The sequence below is a fragment of the Hermetia illucens genome, chromosome 1 (assembly GCF_905115235.1).
Source record: "Hermetia illucens chromosome 1, iHerIll2.2.curated.20191125, whole genome shotgun sequence".
In the NCBI taxonomy this organism is placed as follows: Eukaryota; Metazoa; Arthropoda; class Insecta; order Diptera; family Stratiomyidae; genus Hermetia; species Hermetia illucens.
In genome coordinates this window covers 62,773,438-62,798,206 of record NC_051849.1, presented here as the reverse complement: position 1 = coordinate 62,798,206, position 24,769 = coordinate 62,773,438, and the positions used below count along the sequence as shown (strand labels likewise).

General features: G+C 41.4%; 1 protein-coding gene across 3 annotated transcripts in view; it reads right to left on the bottom strand.

Moving 5' to 3' along the window:
- LOC119646311 (prohormone-3) overlaps positions 1–24,769 on the bottom strand; it is a 188,052-nt gene that overhangs the window by 41,492 nt on the left and 121,791 nt on the right. For all 3 annotated transcript variants that reach the window (XM_038046730.1, XM_038046728.1, XM_038046729.1), the window contains one exon: positions 6,806–6,995. In XM_038046730.1, coding sequence (XP_037902658.1) covers positions 6,806–6,964 — 159 coding nt within the window. In that variant the 5' untranslated portion in view covers positions 6,965–6,995. The remainder of the gene's footprint in view (positions 1–6,805; positions 6,996–24,769) is intronic.

Here is a 24,769-nt window from a genome sequence, read left to right as displayed (position 1 = left end):
CTTGCCAATGGTTGGTCTGAACATCGAAGTCGATAGTAAAGGGCGAAAAGGTCGGCTTAATATTTTGTATAAGGAATTGGAAGCCTCGCGACGGATTCAAATAAGGTCTTTGATAGAACAAAATGGCACAACCGATCATGACGAACCGACCTCGCTTGTGAGGAAAAGAAGGCTCATTAGTCAAAACTACTTGAAAGTTACCTCTCTGGAAGGACACTTTGGCACGATACGAATGATAGACATAAGTGATTCGCCGTCATTGCACATTGATCTCAGCGTTGCGTCATCTCCTGTGGAACATGGCGTACACTGGGGACCTTGTCCTTCCAATACTAAAGGTTTCACAGATGATCTAGCTGTGGTTGCCATCACGAAATAACCTGAAAATGTGGGAGTGTACGATAACGAAACAATCAGCGCCATAGAAGAGTGGCTGGAGAGTGTTCAACTTGACCTTGTGGAATAAAAAACGCAGGCAGTCCTGATTACCATTTGTAGGAAAAGGAGTACTATTAGTATTCGTGTCGGTATCCATGTCATCACTTCAAAGCGGTTATCAAATACCTGGGAGTGATGATTGACGCGAAGATCAACTTCAAAGGACACTTGGACTACATCTGTGAGAACGTGGCATGGTCAGCACGAATGAGGATACATGGTCAGCACGAAAGGATACAGAATATCGAAGGGTGACAAGCCGGCATTCGCTGGAAAACTGGCAGCAACGGTGGTATGACTTCCAGAGGGGCTGCTATGCCGTATTGACGAGTGGGCTCAGCGACGGCACGACGATATTAACTACCATTTGACTCAATTCCTGTTAGGTAGTTGCAGAAAGTATTTGCACTGATTCGGGTTAGATGATACTCCCTTTTGCGCGGAACGAGTTTGAATGCCTGGGGACTCGGAGCATGTTATATTCTACTGTTCAAAATTTGCCTCAGAGAGAAGGAGCCTGGAAGATTCTCTGAAAATCAACATAAGCTCCTAGAACATCCAAGGGGAAATACTGAAGTTGGAGGTAAACTGGTATGTAATGAACTCTGCAATGGAAAGGGTTCAGGCGCGACTTGGAAAATTGGAGCGCAAAGAGCAAAAGATCTCGTTGCTTAAAGCGCGGTCCCCCCGATTCTAATAAGGTTTTGTTTCACACAAAACCTTAATAACAAAGAAGTCAAGAAACAAGAATTTGTCTTTAAAATAAACTGACAAAATTGCAATAATTTTACCTCCCTTGTGTCTATTATGTCAGTAAACATTTCACTCCAAAGACTGCATTTATAACCGCTGAAAACAATTATCCACTTTTGAAGTGCATCATGGCAATGGTAATCCCCAATATACTTATCAGCACCTTAATTGCATGGCGCGTGCATACCAGGCAGGATAGCAATCATTTCTTAGCAAGGCTACCTCATTAATTTTCATGGCTGGTGGAAAGTTTCCGTGCTGGTAATTAGAGGATTAATGTGGTTGCGTGGAGCTTGTTTAAAACCGTATTCACCTTGTTTGCTTCCTTTCCTGCATATGAAATCGAAGCAAAGCAATTAGAACACATCTTCAAGTCCAATGGGATTTCCTTTGATTCCACTCCCTCAATCCAATGTCACGTATGTATGTATCCTTCTACATGTTTCGTCTATAAATAGCAGTTCTCTTCCTATATTGGTAATTGGATTAATGAGGAACATATTCTAGTATTGTTCATTTAATTTATATGTTTATACAAGGATAAGTAATTAATCGATGAATTGGAAAATTCGGAGTGTTTGATACAAAGTAGTAGAATCATTGAACAGTAAATTTCTTTATCAGGCATCTTTTCGGAATTGCTTCGATACAATTTACTTATCTAGGACTTAAAAATGTAGCTCCTTGAAGGAGTGTCTTTTCGAGTAGAAATTTCCTCTCGAAATTCCTAGTTCTGCGATAATATTAAGTAATAGGAGTTAAACAAGTATGGGACGGGGCAGAATAAAGACCGATTGAAGATCATGAAAGGTGGTGGGAATACAGTAGGCCATATTCTTAACATATTGGCATTCAAAAGCAATTAAAGGGTGAGCATCTTAGCACCTAACGTTGGCTGTCAAAGAAGTTTATCGTAATGGTAGTTTTAAGGAGTATTTCCAAATTAGTTGAAAAGAATCGGCGTTGTCTGCTCGAGAGCTTTAAAAAAAGAGTGGATAATTTTGAAGAGGCCCATTGACAATATATCATAGAATTCTGGGAAAGTATTGATGTTGCATACTCCTTATAACATCGAGTATGTAAGAGTTGCACTTGAAGAAGCTATAATGAATAATTCAAGGTTTGCCTGAAAGAATTAGAATGTTCAGAATGGTTATTCTTGAAATTGTATAAAATGCATTGATTAATTTTTTCCAATTTACGATGGAGAAAATGCAAATTGGTGGACAGAGCGGAGGACATCGGAGCAGATAATTCAACGAGTAATAAGGAGGAGAGGAGAGTACTGTTATGGGCTCCTGCGGTGACCTCATTGTACCAGGTACCTACCACTACCAAATGGATGAAGTAAGCCCCTCAAACAGGACCAAAGACGACAGCTGCAGAAGCCATTAAGAGGATGTTGGTGTAAAGCTTCAAATCCCAAAAAGTGCAAAAGCTCCAAAGAGCCACTAGCTGGGGGAATGCAAGGTCTAGACTTTAAATCAGGTTCACAAATGAAATAACAGAAGATGAGAGCAAATGTTCATTGTGAAGACTATGAAACAGGTAAACTGACTGGTTACACTGAGATTCTGCGAAGGGACAAGGGAGATCTGACGTTAAAAGGCTTAGGTGATAATGTCATAAGAATTAGAAGAATGCAGAAGGGAGAACTTCTCTGGAGCTCTGTAATACACAAGGCCAAAAAGATGCTCAATTACCAGAACTTGGTCGGTAGGTCTTTAGGTAAGCAGGTTACGGCGATTGACTTACTAGACCTATGGAGTGCAAGGACTTCGACGAGATTCTAGATGGGAATGTTGACGGAATTAAGTATTTCCGGAAAGCATATGGCGATGCGTAAACGGCAATCATTAGCATGCCAGTTGTTTGGACAAACAAATTGCTGGAAGCTGACAAAGATCGGGTGGGTTGTCTGTAGCATTTCGGGAAAATATTTTCAGCTATTTTTCTTAGATATCTACGGTACGGTCATGTAGTCAAATCTTCATAAGCAAAGCATGATGGATCTGACCACCTGGTAAGGAATCGTGGGAAAGACCTTGCTGAACAAGGATGCGGGTTTTGATGAATGTTACGCTTCATTATGGGAAAAGTACCCACTGTCTAGGAAGGATCCGGAAGCAAAGAGCAAAGGGTGCTATTCAGATAAACCGTAACCACTGTGAGGCAACACTCGGACCAGTCAGTCCAAGCGCTTGATGTGGACGTGGTGATTGTTAATGAACAATATAGAGGAAAAGACAATGGAATATGAGCCACTGGCAAAAGTGAAGCGTGTGCAATTTGGCTGATGAAGATATTCGTTCGAAGAAATAACCGCAATGGTTATGGTTTTGTAAGGGTCAAAGCTAACGGCGATCATGTCTGCAGTTGTTATGCCTCGCCAAGCGTGACAAGCGTGGAATATGAGCGAATGGTACAAAACTAGTGTTCGATGAAAGCCCACCATCCCCATTGTAATTGCCGAAGACTTCAAAATTTCTATAATAAGGACACAACGCAGATCAAGTGTTTAGATTTGTTATGAATGATAATAATCACTGTATTTCTAAGGCGAGGCAAATGCACTATTACGACCGAAAGATTATTACAACTGTAACAAAGTATGAACTTACGATTGCTTGCGCTACGCTAGCTCCGATACCAAAGAGCGGCAAATCACATGGAGAGCCATTATGGTCTCGCATCATTTGTTTTCTGGACAGTATGGGAATAATGTTGGAGAGCATTATATGCAACAGGCTGTTTCCAATTGTAGAGGAAGCAGGAGGCCTGCCCAATAACTGTACGGTTTTCACGCTGGTGGTTAGGCCCAGTGGAATAATTATTAACCCTCGAAGTGCCTTAAGGATCGGTGCTGGGTCCGTTACTCCCGAACATGACGTACCAGGTGGTACGCATCAAACTTATTGGAAATTTTGGCGACGGAGAATGTTGTCTGGGTATATGAGACATCGATCGGACTGAATGGCTGATATCACATATGTGTCCTGATAGTTTATTAGTTAGATAGGCTGTCGTACCGTAGGTCGTGGTTCAAATTTCATTGGTGTCACTGGGATTTGGATCGTGACCTGACGTCGATACCAGTTGACTCAGTTGTAAATGAGTACTTGAGTCAAATCAGGGTAATAATCAATATCCTGATCCAATTGAATTGCCATACCAAAGATAAAACTGAGGCTGTGTTAGTCAGCATTCGCAAGTTGAAAGGAGTTCAAGGAACATTTAACTTGCGCGAGCAAGCAGAGAAAGTTGTACTACAGCTGTAGTAGCAGCGTTGATGCAGAATACTGGTGGACACAAACCATGGTCGAGGTTGTTGCTGATCAGATTGCGCTCATCCATTCTGTTGTACACAGCATCATTTTAGACGAAGGCCTTTAATGTTGGTAACACATCGCATACAGAGATACGAGATGCATGGCCTTCTGGATGGATAAAATATTAGAGAGTACGCAAATAGAAGTGTCGACACGTAAAAATTGTATTGTTATGAATGCTACTTAGGGTTGTCCACAGTGTGGGGAACTATCACCGTTTAGATAGATAATGGAACTCAGGACAACCGCCAGGGAGTTATACAAATCATAAAGACTGACTTGCGTGAGTATCAATGCGACAATTTTCAAGTAGAGATGCAGACAAGGTCGGCAATCTTCAGATGGACGGGAGTATCAGTGTGGTAAGGAGCTGCCGAGATCGGCGGAAGATTGATGCTCGGCTCGATCAATAAAGTCTGGACACTCTAGTGTTTTAGGTCGCCTTGGGTTAGAAGGTAGTGAGGCAGCGGTCGAACTGGTGATAAAATTGTATTGGGCGAACGTACCAGGGGTAGTTCAGGGTACTCATGGGGGGATACGAATTCAAGATCCGAGGTTGGCGGAATATCTACGGAAACTGCCTGCAAATTATATGCATGAATGACCGAAAGCTCTATACATGTTCTGGAGCAGTGTCCGGGAAAGTAGCTTGAGGCGCCTAGGAGAACACTTAATATCCGATGCCAAGTTGAAATACTTGGAAGTAGGAAACATACTAAAATTCCTGATGATTATAGGCTCGCTTGACATTCTGTAGTTGACAGGTATACTATAACCAATAAAAGGGGCACATGAGTTCTTTAAAAATTCAGTGGAACTTCCATTAACTGTGCTACTAAGAGGCAAATAGGAGAATATTATCGGCAGTATATCATTTAAGCGTGTTAAGAGCTGTTAAGGCAGTCCGAGCAACGTCAGATGAAGCAGCATTCGCAGATGCGGGAATGGTGGTTATTGATATTTTGGAAGATTTGGAGATGCAAAGATTGTACAGCTGGAAGGTACGCGCTGTGTCGGTGATGCCAAAGAGCGACAATGGGAGAGAACACGCAGAATCAGGATGGGGAAGAGACGTTAGATTAATTCTCACAAAGGTATGTGAACACACAAATTGTTTCCAAATATCCATCTTTGGATCATGCGCAGTCATGGAGACGTCCACAGTCACTTGACTCAGTTTCTATATATATGTACTTCGTTTTTGAGATGACATTTCCCCCTTCTGCCATGAAGACCTAGGTGAATAAGAGGACCAAAAGCACGTACTCTATTTGTGTCCGAGATTTGTTAGTGAGATGTTACAGCTTGAGCTTCTCTTGGGGATACCTTAACAAGTGGAGACAATCATTCCACAAACGGGTGAATCCTAAGATGTACGGAATGCAGTTATTGGCACCATATGCTGTACTCAGGAGGAGCCCTGAAAGGTATAGAGTTTACTAGAAATAGGAAGGGAGGAAATAATTCTCATGGTAGGAATAAGCCGGCAGGGCTTTAACTTGCCAGTCGATGTAAATTCTAAATATATTTCCGAAAGGCATAGACAGTAAGGAGAGGGGGTTTTAGTAGGTTAAAGTCTTAAATTGTAGCTTTAAATGTCCAGAATGGGCTTAATATTTTAATCATTTACCGATATCGCGGCGGAAACCTATGCTGTGTGGATTACAAAAAATAGTTAGGCATTAAAATGATCTACTGGACCGGTGAAATAAAAGTAATTATAGTATATTACTATATTTTGTATACTGGAAAGTTTGGTGGAGGTCCTATCACTATTGACAAAGTCATGGCACAAGTTTCCGCTTTCTAGTAATTTTCTTTTACCTCATGATGTCATATATAGATTGTCAGCGAATGTACTTCGCACATGTACATATGTACATTCAAATATTCTTACATTTGAAATCCACAAAACAGTTCATACATTCATATTCATAGTAATCAGGGTGATTTGAATATTTCCATAAATTTTTGATAAATTCCGAACGAGATCCCCGTTTCGGTTATAAATATGTATCGAGTGATTTAAATTCAAAAGGTTGAAAGCACTGAAGTACTATTATTACCCAAAACTCATTAAATTTTCATAACAATATGTTTACCAAGTATGAATGATGTTTATCAATAACCTGTTTGCGAAGATCCCCCCAAACAATTTCAATTTACTACCCATTAACATAGTTTCCTTGTTCGCCCTGGGCATATGAAAATGACCCTCGTGTTACATAAATATTTCCTCATACTTCGATTGTGCACTTAATTAAAAATTAGTATTCGACACCTACCTGCAGAAATTGATGTAGACCACCACCATGATTACCGTATCCCATGTTGGCAAGCATTTCCGGTGAAAATCGATTGAAAAGTCCACCCCAGGCGTCAACTGTTCCGCCAAATAGAAGCAGAACGCCACCCAGCACCACCCACATGAAAGTTGACTTCATTTTACAATGGCGCAGTTTACGTGGTTGGAACCTGTTAATGAAAATAGCAAAATAAGCGATAAGATTTACATACATAAATACAATTAGCTGGAAATTGAAAATTGTTTTGGAAAATCTATTTGGAGAGCTGCAAAAGCAATGCCAGTTGTAGAATCCACGCACGGAATTCAGATGTTGCGTCATGGGACTCAAAGCACTCATTATATGATAACAAGGATGTTGTTGGAACTAATACTGTATAATTAAGAAATTCCAGACAATTTATTGTATCTAATGGCTTGAAGAGGGAGGAGCGAAATATTCGGTGACAGAATATGGTATTTTCGTAATATTTTCAACGGCGGAGGGTGTGCATGTCGTCATCCTTCATTTCGGAAGTATATATAATACATGTGTGTAATAAAAGGTTGTGCCCAAAATATAATTGATTACATTATGGATAAGGAAACCTTTAGACTAATATGTAGGCTGAAAATGAAATGGTAGCGGTATTTGCGGAAAATTATTAAATCTGCAATATCCTCTTTCATCTATTATTCTTTGTGAGCAGTTTAAATAGAAACGGGAAAACTCTTCACTTTCAATGCCATTATCATTGACATTCGTTTGATCTGCCTAACATATATTAATACCCAACTGCTGCTCCCTTGATTTGATATGTACAGATACATTTTAATGGGAGAAGAAATCTTTAAAGGAGCCTCGAAGATTCGCACTACAAGATTTCACTATATAGCAAGAGATTTAGAGCATTCTCACTCGTCTAACTAGGTTATAAAAGTCAATATAGGAGAGACTGAGGTACTGAGGAGCAGATCAACGTTCTCCTGGCTCCGTATTAAGATCATTCAACAAAATTTACGCTATTGAGGGAACCGAGGCAAAAAGAGGCAGGAAATATAATAAGAATTTACACTTTTCATAACCCATACTGTTATTCCCACTCGTTTTATTAATTAAATTCTCTCTAATTACATTTACACATTACGTGTCCTCCCCAAATTCTGCAGATTCCGTAAAATAACCAAAATGTTTTCCTCAACTGAATGGAAAATTTGAGCCTTCCATTATACATATTTCTCATTACCGGAAACAACTCTCATAACATTTCAAGAATTTCAATTACTTCCAAGTTACGTGCTAATTGCTTCTCCGAAGAAGCTCATGTTTAACACTATGTGCTTAAGGACATCTGGGGGCTTCATTTAAATTCTATCTAATTATCACATTCTCGAAAAATATGGAGGCAATGGTAAAGATAATAAAGTGGCAACAACATCTGCTGGTTTGTATTACTGTATTTTTTTTACAAATGGGTAGTCAGTGACTATTGGTTACAGGTAGGAATAAAAAAATCGGCTTTCTGGAGTAACCCTATATACGAGTCCTAGGGTTCACGCCGCTAATGTCGTTTTTATCTGAGAAAAGGCGATTATTATTCTTACAGTATTATTATTATTATTATTATTCTTACAGTACCAGCTCCGAATTTAGAAAAAAAAGTTTTGGCCAATTCTAATTTCCAAGCGTCCTTAATAATGACAAAAGTAAGGTCCTTGACCAAATATCAAAACAATTTCATATATAAAGATCTTTGCTTCCTTTCTTAGCCTTACAATAGCAGTAGAATATTCTCTCCATCTCAAAAGTCATTTTTATGGGCCATATTAATGATAGTACTGTCGGTACAGAATCCCAATCGAACTTTAAACGCTGAATAGCTGAATGATTCAATTTTCTTGAGCGATAATCATTGAAAGTTACGATTATGTATGATGTAAGATAACTTGGTCTGTTGTATGGATGTGTACCGAAATGCAACAGCTCACGAGTTACTACTGCAGTTCGTTCCGGAGGCGAAGGCTCATCTGGATTTGATTTCAGGTTCGGGTCTCGCTTGGATGTGCTGTTTATGGATAACGTTTTTCAGTGTCTATCTAACACCGAATAAGATGACTTCGGACTTTTGACCCAGGCTTGATGTGTTAGAGGAAGCGATTGTTGGCAAAGATTGCATATCTTGGTGGGGGTGACTTCAATGCCAGCTTAATGCCAAATAATGTCAAGGACAGTGCTCGTAATTTTAAACATCGGATTCACACCAACATTCCAGCACCCAGACGGAATAAGTGCTATCATCGGAGGACTGTAAGACTTCTCGGCGAGCGATCATCGATGAATATATCGCGTTCGAAATGATTGGCCCCATCGTTCTGCATTGTACCTGACTCTGTCGTAAACTCAGTGATGAACCTGATAACGATAGCCTCTGGGGCTTCCATGATAAGCCCGAGGAGACTTGGCTATAAATTTGTAACCCGGAAAATCGGGGTCTGCACAAATCCTGTATACTAAGTACCGACCTGATGGACCGCATTGGACGGTAATTATTCCCCAGACATCCCGTATGAGTTGATGACAACAGTGCGGAAAATGTCGAGGATGGCCTCCTTTTCAAAATGAGAGAGCTCGAAGAAGTGGTTTTCACCATGAAAAACAAGAAAGCGCCAGGTCCACCAATTTACAAATTAGTGTTCCGCCAACGGCCAGACTTGCTGCTCGGGGCGTTTAACGTTTGCTTGAAGGGGGAATTCTTCCTTGTCGTTGGAAGATAGCGAAGCTCGCGCTGATGAGCAAGGGAAAGGAGACCCGGAGCTGCCGTCTGCATGCCAACCGCTGTGTATGCTTGATACAACCGAGAAAGTAGAGAGAGTAGACTCACTGAAGCGATCCACGCTGCCGAGGACTTATCCTCAACGCAGTTCGCGCTCTGAACAGGGAGATCCATGACGGTTGCTGTTATGGAGCCCGTGGATGCGGTTCGTGGAGCTGAGCTACACAGCCGCCGACCTCCACGGGTAGTGCCCCTCATAACGTATGATGTTAGAAATGCATTCAATTCCGTAAGATGGACAGATATTCTATGGATATTGGAAAACTCATTCCACGTGCCAAGCTATTTCTTGCGTTCAGTCCGTTCTGATCTATGGTGCGGAGGTACATGCTGATACCCTCGACAAGGAGCTTTGCGATTGGCATCTACCTATCGCACTGTCTTAGAATCGGCTGTGATGGTGATCGCGAGAGTGATCCTCGTTGTCCTCCTTGCAAAGGAGCATAAAGTTATCTACAGCCGCAAGAGCGAAAATTTTAAAGAGGTGGTTGCTCGTGAAGAACGTCAACGCACCCTTACCGGGGGTCACCTATCTTGGCAAAATGAGCCAAGAGGTAGATGGACTGCCCGCCTCATTGAGAATTTAGATCCGTGGCTGAACTGAACGCACGGTGAGATTGGTTACTTCGTTACCCAACTTCGAAGTGGGCATGAATGTCTTACTTGCACAAGATTGGGAAGGCACGATCTCCTGATTGTGTGTTCTGCAATGGAGTGGCGGGCGACGCTGAACAGACTTTTTCCTCTTGTGAAAGGTGGGACGGCTTTCGTCAGCAGCTTTATGCTGCCACAGTGGAGTTCTCTCCAGATAACATTGTCAGGGAGATGCTGAGGAGTGCTGGCATGAAGTTTTGTTAGATGATACGTGTGGGACTCAAGTATTCAAAGGGACCCTCCTACATTCCTAGCACAGAGTCCAAGCAATTGTCTACGGAAAACTTCAGTCGAGCTTCAGTATTAACGGGTGGACTTCATATAGTGGTCAATTTCGCCAATTCAAGTTTTTTTTGGGACCACTCTCTCCTCTAAGTTGACTTTGGCCACCAAGGATGGTCTTAGGCCACCGCGAATTTCATAAGCCATTTTTGTTTTTTTTTTTTGGGTAGGAAAATGAAATGCAGTTACGCACAAAATTTCATATTGTTTAGTCAGTCGCTAACTCAGACAGCGTACTGGCTAAAACACCCCGCTGGAACGTCTAGGATTCAGGAAGCCTCAACTATCCTGGTATCTCTCCTATCCATCTCCGCTTTTTTCGAATTATGAGTGCCTTCAGTATAAGGTGCAATCGGCGACGGTAACTTCCCGATTGTGTGCAAGTAAGATTGAAAGTACCCATGTCCGCCAAGCAGCTGGGTTAGGTAATAGTCAACCTCACCGTGCTTTCAATGGAACCACGTCCGCACGTTCTTTATGAGATTCGCGGTCCATCTATTTCTCGATTCATTTCCCCAAGATAGTTACCATGATCAGGAAGTACGGGTTCTCCCTTCACAAGCGTCAGTTTTCAAATTTCACTTCCGCTTTCTGAGGTATATAAGCCTCCGCTGTAACCATTACTGCTGACTCCGAGACAGTCCGATAGGCAGATACAACTCGCAGAGCCTCTCGTCTTTGCACTACCACTAGGCGCTTATGGTACATTTCCTTACTGGGGAAGCCAGCCTATACTTCGGAACCCTAAAGAAGAACGGACTGAACAGCACTTATCGGCAAGCGAGGACTGCTGGATAAAGTGCCTCCGACATTGGATATCAGCCGGAAAATCCCTATCATTCTATTCGGAACCTTGTCCGCGATATTGTGAATCTGCTCGAAGAAGTTCATCATCGTGTCTATCATGACGCCGAGGTATATCACCGTCGGTTTCGACATTTTCACCATTCACCCATTTCACCAGCCTGAATAAGGAGGATTGTGGGAATCCCCTGCTTGGTCATCATAACGACTTCAGTTTTCTTCAGAACTACGGAATCCATGTCCAGTCATCCATCGGCTTAATCGCCGCATCACCGTTCCCAGTGTCCGTTGAATTTGATCGTTTGTGCATGCGATAACCAGTGCCGCAAGATCATCCGCCTCCCCGACCAGATGCGTTTTATCAGGCATCTCGAGTCATATATTATTATTATTTTGTTAAGGGAAAGTCCCACCGCGTCCTTGAAGAACTATTGTGCCCCTTTTACTGGTTATAGTGTACCTATTGATCATAGTATCTCGAGTCATATAAGACTATCGTATAAGGTGTTTCAAAAGTTCGGAAGAAGGAGAAATCCCAGAGTCGTCGTCAATGTTACCTTCATTCGGAGCTGTCCTTTCCAGGTCTCGAAGAGTAAGATATGGTCCTTTAAATAGTCCCTCAACATCCGCAATAGGTAGCCTGGAGTATGTAAATAATTTTCCAGTGCCTCAAGCATTTGTCACCACCTCGTAGAATTGAACGCGTTTCTAACGTTGAGGGCCACGATGGCATCAAATGTGGATCGCGTCGTTCTGAAACCGTATTGTGTTGGTGAATAGTCTCTCGCAGCACGTACTGTTTAGTCAGCCGCCCGGCTGATGAGTTTCTCAAGCCATTTCTGTGCTGTGTCTAACAAACTGAGCGGATGATACGCTGATAGTGCCTCGGGGTAGCCTTTGCCTTTGCTTATCAGCACAAGTCTCGCAACCTTCCAGGGAGAGACAAAAACCCTAGCTGTCGAAGATGCGCTGAATGCGTAAGTAGCAAGTTCGGCTTATATTTAAATATGAGCATTTAGCTAGGTACGGTCCTGGTGCTGGACGGCAGGACACAGGGAAGAGTCATTTGTCACTTCAAAGGAAATGTACTGATGATCGCTGGCGGTGAAATCTTCTTTCATCGTTGGATTGCTGACAGTAAGGAATCCGTAGTAAAAGTTACGTCGGAGTACTAGCGGTATTTAGGACAATAAGTTCTGTCCTGGCGGCCCTCTCCCAAATCTGTGTACCTCGAGAATCTGGTTGAGGAATACCCCTTATGAAGGCTCTGGCGTTAAAATCTCCTCCGACTAGTATTCTCTCTTTCGTGTTTCTAATTTCGTTCTCCAAGGCTGCAAGCCTATTCCGAAAAGCTTGTATAGATTCGTTCATGTGAGGTAAATGCTAGAAAATGTCACTTTCTAATAATGAACCCAAATGAAACCGTCGACTCCACCGTAGACCCGCATCAGGTCATGAGGAGTTATACTCCTATGCATATTCGCTTGCAGGTTGATGATCATGGTGCTTGACTTTTCGCTTTCTGTAACTCTTCTGACAACATTCAGAACTAGGAATAAGAGCCACATCCTCTTTCTCCAGACTACCGTCCTTACAAAAGACACAGCACAGCACAGACTCAAAAGTTTTTACTTTGTGCCCGGGTTCCCCACATTTGCAACACAAAATGCTTCTGTCCTGCCCTTTGTAAATTTCTGCTATATGTCCGCAGGCCAGCACTTAAAACAGCGGGTTAGAACTGCCCTTCGCCTTATTCTGCAAATAATCCACTTGATCTTTGTTTTTCCGCAATGGAGAAGTCGGCTCGTTGCCTTCTCAGGGACAGTGACAATGGCAAATTTTTGTCCTCTAGAGTTGACAGACGTAACACCTACCTTAGCGTTGCTCGTCTTTGAGTAATCCACATCCCTTATTCTCGAAGAACTGCGAATAATTTCCTTTCGTTTTGTTTATTGAGAATGGCCTCTGACCGTAGTTTGCTCTTTTTGTTGTTCTTTGGCTTTGATGTTGCCGTCATGGCGGACTTTACCACAGGAGGGAGCTCCATCTCCATTCAACGTAGGTTGTTGTTGCTGAGTTTTATCCTTTTTTAAACGTTGCTTGGTCCGCTTGATTACCACCTCCCAGAATTCTTCTTGCTGTATCCTTGTCGGCAGATCCACGCTGTTTTGCCCTCGCCTGCTTTTGTCGATTATTCGCTCCCTCTCTAGCCGGCTGAGGGCACAGCTTTTCCTCAGCTCCTCTTTGGCTCCTCCTCTTCCTGGAATTTCGCTAGTGTGCAATAAGGTTCAGCACTTCTTTCATCTCCATTATGCCATTTTTGAAATCAATGGAGATGTTTCGCTGGAGGGCTTCATTTTCCGGAGGACCACCCTGCACTTCTTGAGTAGGCTTTTTTCCTCTAGCCTTTATCTTTCGGATGAGGTCCATCCTCTCCGATGAAACGACTTATATTCGGCTTGATTGGGGAGTTCGTCACCCTATTTCCTGATCAAGGGATGCCAAGTAGCTTGGAGTTTCCTATTTTTTCTCGTGACCCCTTTTTTAACTCGAATTCGATGGTGTCCCTTCTTTTTAGTCACCAGGACACTTAACCTTTACGGTGTCGCTCGCTATTTCAACTCCAGTCGCTTTCTAGAGTGGGCCTTTTTAGTTTTTCATTAGAAGATCGTCGTAACTTCGCACTTCTTGTAAAGAGATTTATAGCGGAATCTCTCAGTTAAGCTGGCTAAAGCGGTGAGCGTGGTATGTTGTTGTTCCTTCTGAAAATATGGGCTATTTCCGGTTGTGTCGTTGTATTTGTTGTTGCTATTCTTGTTGGTGTTGTCATTTTAATTTGGGTTCCAGCTGCAAGCCGCTACCTATTTCACGTCTTATTATGGAATAAAACCCACACAAGTGACCTCTTCTGCCAGACATTTTGAAGAAAAGCCTATTATTGATTGCATAATTCACGGAAGAACGCTGGCAGATTGTGACTTGACCTCTCAGATATATGTATGTATATATCCACACATGTAGTTCGGCCGCGCTTTTCCATGATTCGCATATTTATAACCATTAAATTGTAATGCGACATGCACACTACTTTTTTTCACAAAAATCCTGTCAACCAAGTTATACATTCTTGAAAAATTAAAATGCTACTCTAATATTATACAGCGGCGTGGGTTCTGAAATATTCTTCCATGGTTGCGAGGAAGTCGTCGGTATGAATATTGAATTTATGTATGTACATCAAAGGATCGTTACCACTCCTACATCCTTTTATAAATTGGAAAATGCCCACTGCGATTCCATGAAGTTCTGCAACCGAGCAGAGGAGACGAGTCCATAAAATAAATACGAATCATTGGCTCTCCTTTGAATAAGTGATGACTTGTGGTTTCTTTTATTGACTTGATAAAAGCTATTACGAGAGTTTTGTTTCATCCCGGGATGATATGCATGAACACTTTCCATTTTTTCATTCCTTGTATTGTATTCTTTTGGCTTTGGGTATTTGGGGTTGAAAAGTCAAATAATATGGTCCTTCGGGGAATTTTTTTGTGATGGTAGTCATTTTGCTTTTTATTAAAATCAAAGATTATAGAACAGTTTGGACTAAAAGTAAATTTTGATTTTTTCTTGAAAGTGGGGATTTTGGTTTATGTACATATACATATATTTTGTCAAATGGTAACCATCAAAGGTGGAGTCAGAAAGTTAAGCCCAAAGGCAATATTTTATTTTTTAAATGGTCATCGTTAGGAAAGGAAGCGCGTGTTGATTCAGATGATAAAACTTTGAAACATTTGCCAGGGGAGTAAATTGTTACTAAGAAACATGAAGTGACCTTGCCAACCATTTTATTTTCCTTACTCAACTTTAAGAGCGTAGTTGGGACTCATATGCATTATATATATTCAACAGTATAATTTGTGTGTAAATTCCACTTTCAAAATTTTATACATCCCAGAAGCACACTCACGGTTGCCCTTTCTTTTAATGCTTCATTAAATTCAAGACATAAACTACCCCCACAACGTCAGGGAGCCGTGATGCCCATTTCACCCTTTGCTTGAACATAAAAACAACCTCCTTCTGAAATTCTGTGTACATCCAGTGCTAAGGACGAAAAAGCTGCTCAGTTTCAGCACCACACATGTACATCTACTGATGATTTCATTTAAAATGTAGTAACTTGTTGAGTACAGTCAAGTGCTATGAAGAACATGCCTTGGTACTCTCCAGGATTGCTACATACCTGGCGCTTTCATGGAATTTAACACAGTTAAGAGTTCAACATCCTTCAGGATTGTATCCTGAAATTGTGTGTACATTGTTGCAGGTGTTCCAATTTTCAGTTTTATGGAGATATAGCTTATGGTCGTAAATACTTTATTTGCTTTGTAAAAGCCGAGTGTACGGAGAGGGTATTAATTTAGAATGGATTGACTGAATAAGAAAGTGACTCCAACGGCTTTCACCCTTGTAAAGAAGCTGAGCAAAGTGGCAAAAATTAGGACTTTTACGTAAACACGATAATATTGCTCTAACGAAAGGGAAAATTATTTTCATCTAGTTTTTGGCAGACTTGCGGAAACATAAATAATAAGTGTAACTCCGTCTGGAAAGTTTTCCTAAACGACTTTAGCTAAAAGGATGTAGTTTAGAAAATAATTCATTTGCTTGCCTTACCATGAAGTGGACCTATGGCTTTTGCTTTGTCCGTATTTTCCATATGTTTCCATTGTATTCTAGCTTCTAATGCTAGTAGCCAGTAAATTGACTAAATAATTTTTTAGATTTTCGTTTGGGATAGCTTAGGCTCAAACTATTGTTGATTTAAACTTTGATATAATTCGCACCCTTGTTGTGTTTCAGCGGTTATGTAATGGAGCGTTTTCTAAGTTTTCCAAGGCAAAGGTCAGGCAGCGTCTGATGAGTTGCCTCTGCCCTGGACGAAACCGTTAGTTGTCATTTTTTTGTAAATCTGGGAAACCCACTGCAAGCCGGAATTTGGACAATATTTGGCAACTGTGAGAGTTAAGATGAAAACTTAGAGGCGCATACTTGAAAGCGGATAAACATCTCGGTTTGGCATCAAGGCCAATTCGATATCGCTAGGAGTTGCCCGACATCCTGACCTGCATTATTGCTCCATTTGAAACAGAGCCTATCAGGTCGGGTTGAAACATTTTCGCCCATACGTATTAGATGGCCTCATTTCAATTCATTGAGCCTCATTTTGTGCATAACCAGGTCTAACGAGACGGGGGTGTTAAGAGAGGATTCTTTCTGGACCCGAAGTTTTTTCGAAAGCCCGGAATAGAAATTTCAATGAAAACGGGATAATAGGAGGACCCGAATAATATTCATCATAGACGTACATATAGAGTTTTCGTTCCGGGCCCCGTTTCGTCTCTATAATTTTCATTGCGGTTCCGAGGCTCTCTATGACCCTGTACATAGCCAAACAGTTACTGTCACGATTTCTTCGTTATATAGGCTACGAAATTGTCCATGCTCTTGTAGCCGGCTAAGAATTGTTTGGATAATTCTCCTTTTGGATGTGGTGACGAGTTGACAATGGGCTTATTGAGATCTCAGGCCACGAAAAATACAAAGGGATTGGCAAAATGATTCCCTGGCATATAGAGAGATTGCTTTTGATATGATGAGACATTTTAAGAGGCATTGAAAGGCTAAAAGAAGCTCTGTTCGTTGCGGATAACCGTGTCCGGATTTTGTCATTATAGCGCAACTGGTGCGTTCCTCCTATTATGTCAATATCGGTAACGTAGACCCACAGTTGAGTGGACTCACCTCAACATTACGAATCTCACTTCACCATGTACCGTTTTACCATGGCTATGCTATTCTAGTCGATGAAAAGATTGCGAAACTGATGGTCATTTTTCAAAACTTTTCTTTTGACTGCTGCAGAGAGAAAATCTTTTTTGCTGTTTCCTAGAGCCATGATGGTATTGACCGTTGACAATAGAGAAAATGGAAACATCTGCACTGCTCGGTATATTCAAAACCCACCGTTGGTTACTGCCATTCGGATGTGTGAAACTTTTACTCACTAAAACTACCGTTTTCTCCTTCGCATACTCCGCGGGACTGCCATTTCGGTGTTATATTGCGGGGTGAATCAGTTACGAACTGCGGCTTGTATGGGTACTTATCATTTTCTTTCGAAATTCCTCTTTTCTTAGCGTAGTGTGGATCGCCTTCATTAGTTTTTCCACCACCTTCTACAATGTTTCAAAGGCTAGCATGTGGTCTACGATGTTCTCGGGTGACTGTACACCGGTGACAATTTCCACTTCCGCTCTGCATGCGGTGAATCTCGGATAGTTAAAAACAACCTGTTCCACATCCTCCTGGATCATATCACATGTCGGCCAATATGGGGAGCTATCACGTTCAATGCGATAAAGATACGTGTGATACCATCCGTGTCCGTTAAGGAAGTGAGTAGGGTCATAACTAACCTTCCCTTGGCGTCGTTTAATCCGTTTTGCGGAATCTGGGATAATTCTGTAAGTCCAGTGTCCTTTCAGAGAATTTTCCCATATCTTCTGCCACTGCAGTGTGGCTTCAGTTTGTGCCAACGTCGATTCGTATGTTGGATCATAAAGGCGTCGACCCTCGTTCGCTAAGATGTCGATAGGGACCATGCCTGGTCTGCTGGATATTATGTATGTTGCTTTGTCAGGTGTTGTACTGAAGGTGCACGATAGCCGCAATGTACCTAATCGGTATAGGCGAGCAATCTTTTTCCTATTTGTTTCGTGTTGTAGTGCCGAGGCCCATATAGGAGCTGCATGAAGGAAAATTGAGCAAACAACTTTGGAGATCAGTTGCCTTGGGCCCTATATATTCCGTAACATTTTGCCAATGATTTTGTAAATCCTGATGGTTTCGTTGCTAAAATTTCATAATGTGGCTTCAAGTTTAATTTTTGATCAATCATAACTAACAAATATTTGAACGTTTGTTGCGAGTGTTCGCCAATTCTGATATTAATCGACGTTTGCTTCCTTGGTTTGGAACTACCTCCATTTTATGTTCTGTGAGCGTCAGACCAGCGCTTTCTAGCCAGTATCTGATTTTCCAAATTGCATCTTTTGTCAAAATCTCGATCTCTTTGATATCTTGTGCCACGATAGTTACTCCGATATCATCTACAAAACGGCTGTCTGTCTGTCTATTCGTCTGTCAACGAGATTTGCTTCGAAACGGCTGGAGATATTCTCTTGAAATTTGGTGAGAATATGTGGTCCTTGAATCGCTACACGTGTAACCAGTAGGTTGCTCCATATTAAAGCCTATATTAATGAAAAATTAATTTAAACTCCAGGGGGGTTCGCAGTTAGTAAGGATCACATCACCATGATTTTTTTTTAGTGGGAGAGGGGTTCAGGTGGGTAGTTTCTGAGAATTACCTCTTAATTTAAGTGACCCCTTTATGACACCTTTACTCCCTCGTTTGGCCATCGGCTTAGAATTTAGAAGGTAATAATCGACACCTTCCATTTGATATCCCACATGATCTTATTTGATGAAAAAGAATTGTACATCTCTCTTTTGCATATGCGGGGTTTTCAAAAAACCACAAAAAACAAAACCGGTAGCGCTACTCCGCAGGAGGTGCCAGCCAGCGTCTGATGAGATCGCCTCCCCATTGCAATCGAAACCGGCCAGTCAGAAACATTTTTTCGAACTCTTGGTACTGTTGGTCGCCTTCATATGTTACCAGTGCGACTTGATGGCGGAAGCATTTGTCCGTTCCCTGCAGTTGGGGAGACTTCCTATGGTTACCATAAACCAATGTTTGGGGTCCAGCATGTTAACCATACCTACGTGCCACTGCTGTTGTTTCTTGGAAATGTGCATTCCCTGTTTACGCTGTTGAAAGCTTTCCCGAAATCGAGATAGGGTAGGTAGAGCTCGTTTATCTAAGCTCTGTAAATTGTTCCACAATTATCAGGAAGCTGTGTTGCGATTGGTTTAGGACGAACCACTCGGTCATCTTGCGAGAGTGGATTTCGCTGCATGTTGAAGTCAGCAATGCAATTGTCGCTCCTTCTTAATGTGTAACCTATCAAATGCTACTTCCGCCTTCCGATCAAAGTCCATACGAGTGGCAAGCATGTGCGCCGACCAAGTTCTTCGTTCAAGATAGGTGTTGACGAATGCTTGGTACTATTGAGTATCATATAGTAACTCAGAAAGAACATTAGCACAAAACAATCGCAACTTGATATCGGTGTTAAGTTAACTGCATTCTAGATTTTAGACAGGGCAGCAATATAGCGCTCTTAATGCGTTGGGCAACATCCAGTTCATTGCCACGGTCGATGAAAACAACGCTCCCGAGATGAACAAATTGATCGACGGCTTCGATGTTCTCCCATTAGTACAGATGGGGAGAGCGCGATTACCCGTCAGGTTGAGAACCCTGGTTTCGTTGATGTGTATCTTCACTCCAACTCTACTTACTTCGTTTATTAAATCCAGAGCCACTTGCCAAAAATGATCCATAGTGGTCAATGTTGGAGGATTCGAAGCGGAAACCAGCCTGTTCTCTGTCGATCAAGCTGAGAGATGTTCTTGAATGCGTTCCAGAATTATTTCGGCCATTAGCTTAACAACGACAGGGAGCACGTGATAGTCCTCCAATTGTCACACTCAAAACGGGTTCCCTCAGTTAGAATGATAATGATCATGCCCTTCTTCAAATCTCTGAGAAAGATCTCAGATTACCAGGATTTCGGACCAGTGAAAGTAGCAGATCTGCAGAAACTGCAGCTGCACGCCCGCCATCACTTGTAGCGGTCAATAGAGCTTATGCTGCCTCTTCTGTTCATCGATCCTCGATATTCTCAGTCGGGTTACTCAGCATATCTGCCGTTCGATAAGCAAGATAGTCTTCCCACTGACGAGCGACTACTGGATCATACAAGCGGTTGATGTTAAAGTTGGGGGTGGCAGCTCTCCAATCCTGCGAGGAGTGGCGGATGCAACACGTAAGCGATCGTAAGCGTCCATAAGATTGCAATCTCTTTCGAGGCCACCAGGAAACCCAACTGGCCTTATGACATGTTCAGTGCTCGATCAATGTACCACCAATGACGTGGCGGTGAACTTGCAGAAATCCATAAACCTGATACCATTATCGTTACGGTCACCACGAGCAGTGTATTCTGGAGCCCTTTGAATGTATTGTGGAGCCCCAACTTAACAGTGCACTGGTGGAATTCCTTGAATGCTATGCTTCTCGTACTTTTCGATGGTAACGGTGCAAAGGAGATTCCTTGTGGTCTTCACATTACAGTAAATGAAGTCGAATTTAGGATAAATGAAAACAAAACAAAGGTTATGATGCAGCTGGCGAAAAAAACTTACTAATCTGTTTCCCCGTTCTAAACTCAAAACTGCATACAAAGGAATGTGAATGCTTTGCTAGGACTGAAACAGTGTGAACTTCCCCCCAGGAAGCAGTAAAAATACTGAATGCTTTTGAAAGGAAGTTCCTCCGCAGAATATTGGGAGCAGTTTGAATGGGAGATGAATGGCAAATCAGGTATGAAATCTATCGTGAGTCAGAAGTCTCGACCAAGATACGGCTACAAAGACTCCAATGCGCTGGTCATTAATAGTGTATAGATGATGCGATACTCAAAAGATATTTAAGGGAAAAATTGACAGAAGGAAGCCAGCCGACGCAGACGATGAAATGCTATCAAGTATAAGAAATTGAAGGACGTTAAGGAAATGGGCTACCGCGTTGCGAAGCTAAGAGATACATATTTAAAAGTTTTTTTGAGAAATTATTGTGGATTTATTTTCAAGGCGGGGATTTCATTTTGTCACTGTTGCTGTTATTTCAATACATAATTGCCAGTATTTCTTACTAGATTGCATCAAAATCCCTGACTATAAATTATCCATTATTCTATTCCTTTAGTTGCCTGCATGACTTGCCTACCTTTACCAGGCTTCACTTCATCTGTTTGTTTGGTTGGGTTACTATTCTCGGTAGATATCTAATCCATATTCAATGAGATGTTTGAGATGAATAATCCGATCTAATCGCTCCATATAAGTAAAGCCATGTGTAGCAAGGAAGACGCATAAACAATCTGTAATGTCATTTACGAGACAACGAAGTATCTTTGAAATCCTGAAGTAAATGGATTAAATAACAACGGAAGTGTTTAACAAAAATTTTCGTCCTCCAAATGGCAGGTAAAGTATGCTGTCAGTTGACATAAAAAGGGAATTAGGGAGGTATTAACTTGTGATATGATGGGGGGACATCTGCCTAAAATGGAAGCCTGTCATCAGATAATTGTCTTGATATGGGTTCTATCTGTCATTAGGGGAATTATTGATAATCATGAAAAGTGCCATAAGGGAGAGAATGGATAATACGGTAAGTTAAATCTCTTCCTGCTTCAGAATACGGAAGAAATGAAGCAAATTGAAGGAGGTTTGTGTAACGTTAAAATTAAGCAATTTAGTAAAAATTTACAGCTGATTTTTTAACCGAATCTAGGAGAGAGATTTGGGAGTTTTTCATGAGATATGTATCCGAAGTACTGTCACTGCTAATTTTCTTTTGTCATTGATTATTTATCGGTTTTGAATGAAATACTCTAACACACTTCAAGGCCCGGATTCAATTGAATTGTTGCGCCAACGATTATTGTTATCTTTCATCAAGATAAGCCAGAGGATCAGGATATCTAATGTAGCCGAAATTGAGTTACAAAGATTTAGAATGATTGAACTGCCTGTGAATGGATTTAATTGGAAGGTTGTCACACTAGGGGACCATATTGCAGTTACATTTTCCAAAATATTACGCACCACATAAAATAATATTACAAGGGAGTGGAAATTGATAGAAAACGTAGGATAAAGCCAGCTATTTTGAAAGCTAGACTAATGTAGTCGATGTAATGTTGATTAAATCGAAGTTTGGTATCAAACATTATATCGAGATTTCAGTTAATATTTAACTAACGAGGTAGCAAGCGGATATACTCGACGCTATTTGTTATGAATAACAAAACGTACAGCTTTTATTTACATTGAATACCAGCTTTTTCCTAGCGAACCATCGACCCAGTCCGCCAAGATTTGATCAGAGCCTTTATCTTTTAATAGATTAGTCGACAATGATGATACGGTGATAAGTAAGCAAAGAAGGAAAATGGTTAACAAAAGTGGAAACATGGTTAGTATAAGAATAGAATCTGTGAAAATGCCGAAATGGGAAATACGGACTCGAGTGACCTGTTGAGAAATGCGCGATATAGGTAGCACAAATTAATATTCTAGTAGCTGGATAAAGTGGCGTTCCACGGTCGACGTCCTTCTTTGTCGATTTGGTGACGAATGCCTAAAATCCAAATCAGTCGTAGAGTAGTTCCCCCTGCCGCTTTCTATGGTTTCGAGTGCTGGTCGCCTCCCAAAGAGAATACACGGCATCTTGCGATAATGGAAACAAATAAGATGCACCGGATTAGTGGCGCTCACTATAATCTCACTGTTTCTTCAATGCCGGTTTTTTAGTAAAAAGGGAGGTGTGATAATAAAAAAATATTACATTATTGAAAAGAAAAAATGTTTGGTTTTTTGATTCTCTGTTGCCGAGCGGCTGTAGAAATTTTACTATCCCTTCCCCCAATTCCTTGATTATATAATATCCTGACTCAATACAATACAAATAAAACACAATAAAAACCAACCTTGAAGTCTGAACCCTATTAAGAAGCGGAGATGACTTATGGTTTCGTACCAGGGCAGAAATAACCCATCGGACGTTGTTTCACCCTTCTTAATTTTCAATTTTTCATCATTTGGGTGCTAAGCCCGACAAGTCAGGTTCGCGCACCGAAAAAAGCGGGAGCAAGTTGCCTTAATCCTTAAGAACCCTAATTAATTCTAATATTATATACCTTCTGTATCCCGATAGCTGAGTGGTTAGAGCACAAGGCTATAAGTACGGAAGGTCGCGGTTTAAATCTCACTGGTGACAGTGGTATTTGCATCGTGATTTGACGTCGGATACCAGTCGACTCAGCTGTGAATGAGTACCTGACTCAAATCAGGCTAATCATCTCGGGCGAGCGCACTGCTGAACACACTGCCTCCTACAGGCTTTCCTGTAGTGTACTGTTACAGTGTGTATGCCCACGCCAGCGTGCAATTAGGTTGGAGGAACATTTATTGATCATTGTGAAACGGCTGAATGCATGCTACATGCTGGTATTATTGCTTGTGCACGAGGGACTTAAATATTTTCCCTTATTGTCCGAGCGGAATTATATCATAGTATTCTTTGATTTCTTTTGATCGGTCGATAGTCGGCTATAGATAACAGAGGAGATCAAACTTTTTGTTGATAAGGTGGCAGGAATAACCTGACGAATTTCTAATTTGATTGTAATTTGCGTGCAAGACTAATCAAACTTCGAAACATCTTACTTTGGGGGGGGGGGGGGGGGGGAGTCCGCTAAAAGGGCTGGCAGCGAAAAAGTTGTTTGAACTAGCCCAAGAGTTGAAATTTTCATTTGTATCGTCATTGTCGACCGAAAAGCTAAATTGCTTTTATTTTCCAATCGCCGCGAAAATTGCGTTCTAGTTGCCTGTCTTGAAAGTACCGAGGCGATAATGAGGCGCTCCTTGTAATCCCTTGATCCAACTCTGCAGCCCTTTCGTTCGTACAACAGAAAGTTTTTGGTCTTGAGGTATGCATTTATTCTTCTATTGATAATGCACCTTATGAATTTGTAGAGGGTTGGTAAGTAATCAATTAGTCTTGTTTGCGTTAGGTCCTAAATCTGTATTTTGAGTGAATTTCCCTGTATTGTCGTTACCGATGCATACGGCAAAAAGTTTGTGCTTTAGTGTGTCCAAAATTTCAACTAAGGGTGTCTCACTGAGGGTGGAATAGTTTGGGTAAACCATCTTCACTTTATTCGTCACCTGGTCAGAATATGCATGTTATATGTTGATTTGATATAATAATGGGTCCCGATTTAGCTTTTACCAAAGACGTACAGTTGGAAATAAAAAGTTGCAGAGATTGTTACCTTTCTGTGCCAGAAATATCGAAAAGAATTGAAAACAAGTCGGAATACCGGAAAGTCGTGCTTCGGGTATAAAGGTTTTGTGTTCATCTTATGTAAGAAATTTCAACGCACATTCTTCTATCCGAATATAGCTACAAACCCAACATATTCCTTCATATTTTTCCAAACTACGAGACATACGTACATATTACAGCCATAGATATTACGCTCACCCTAAACAAACAAACTGCCTATTTCCGAATACCGTACACATATGTGCACGTATATAAATTGATCGTACCCATATTTCCGATT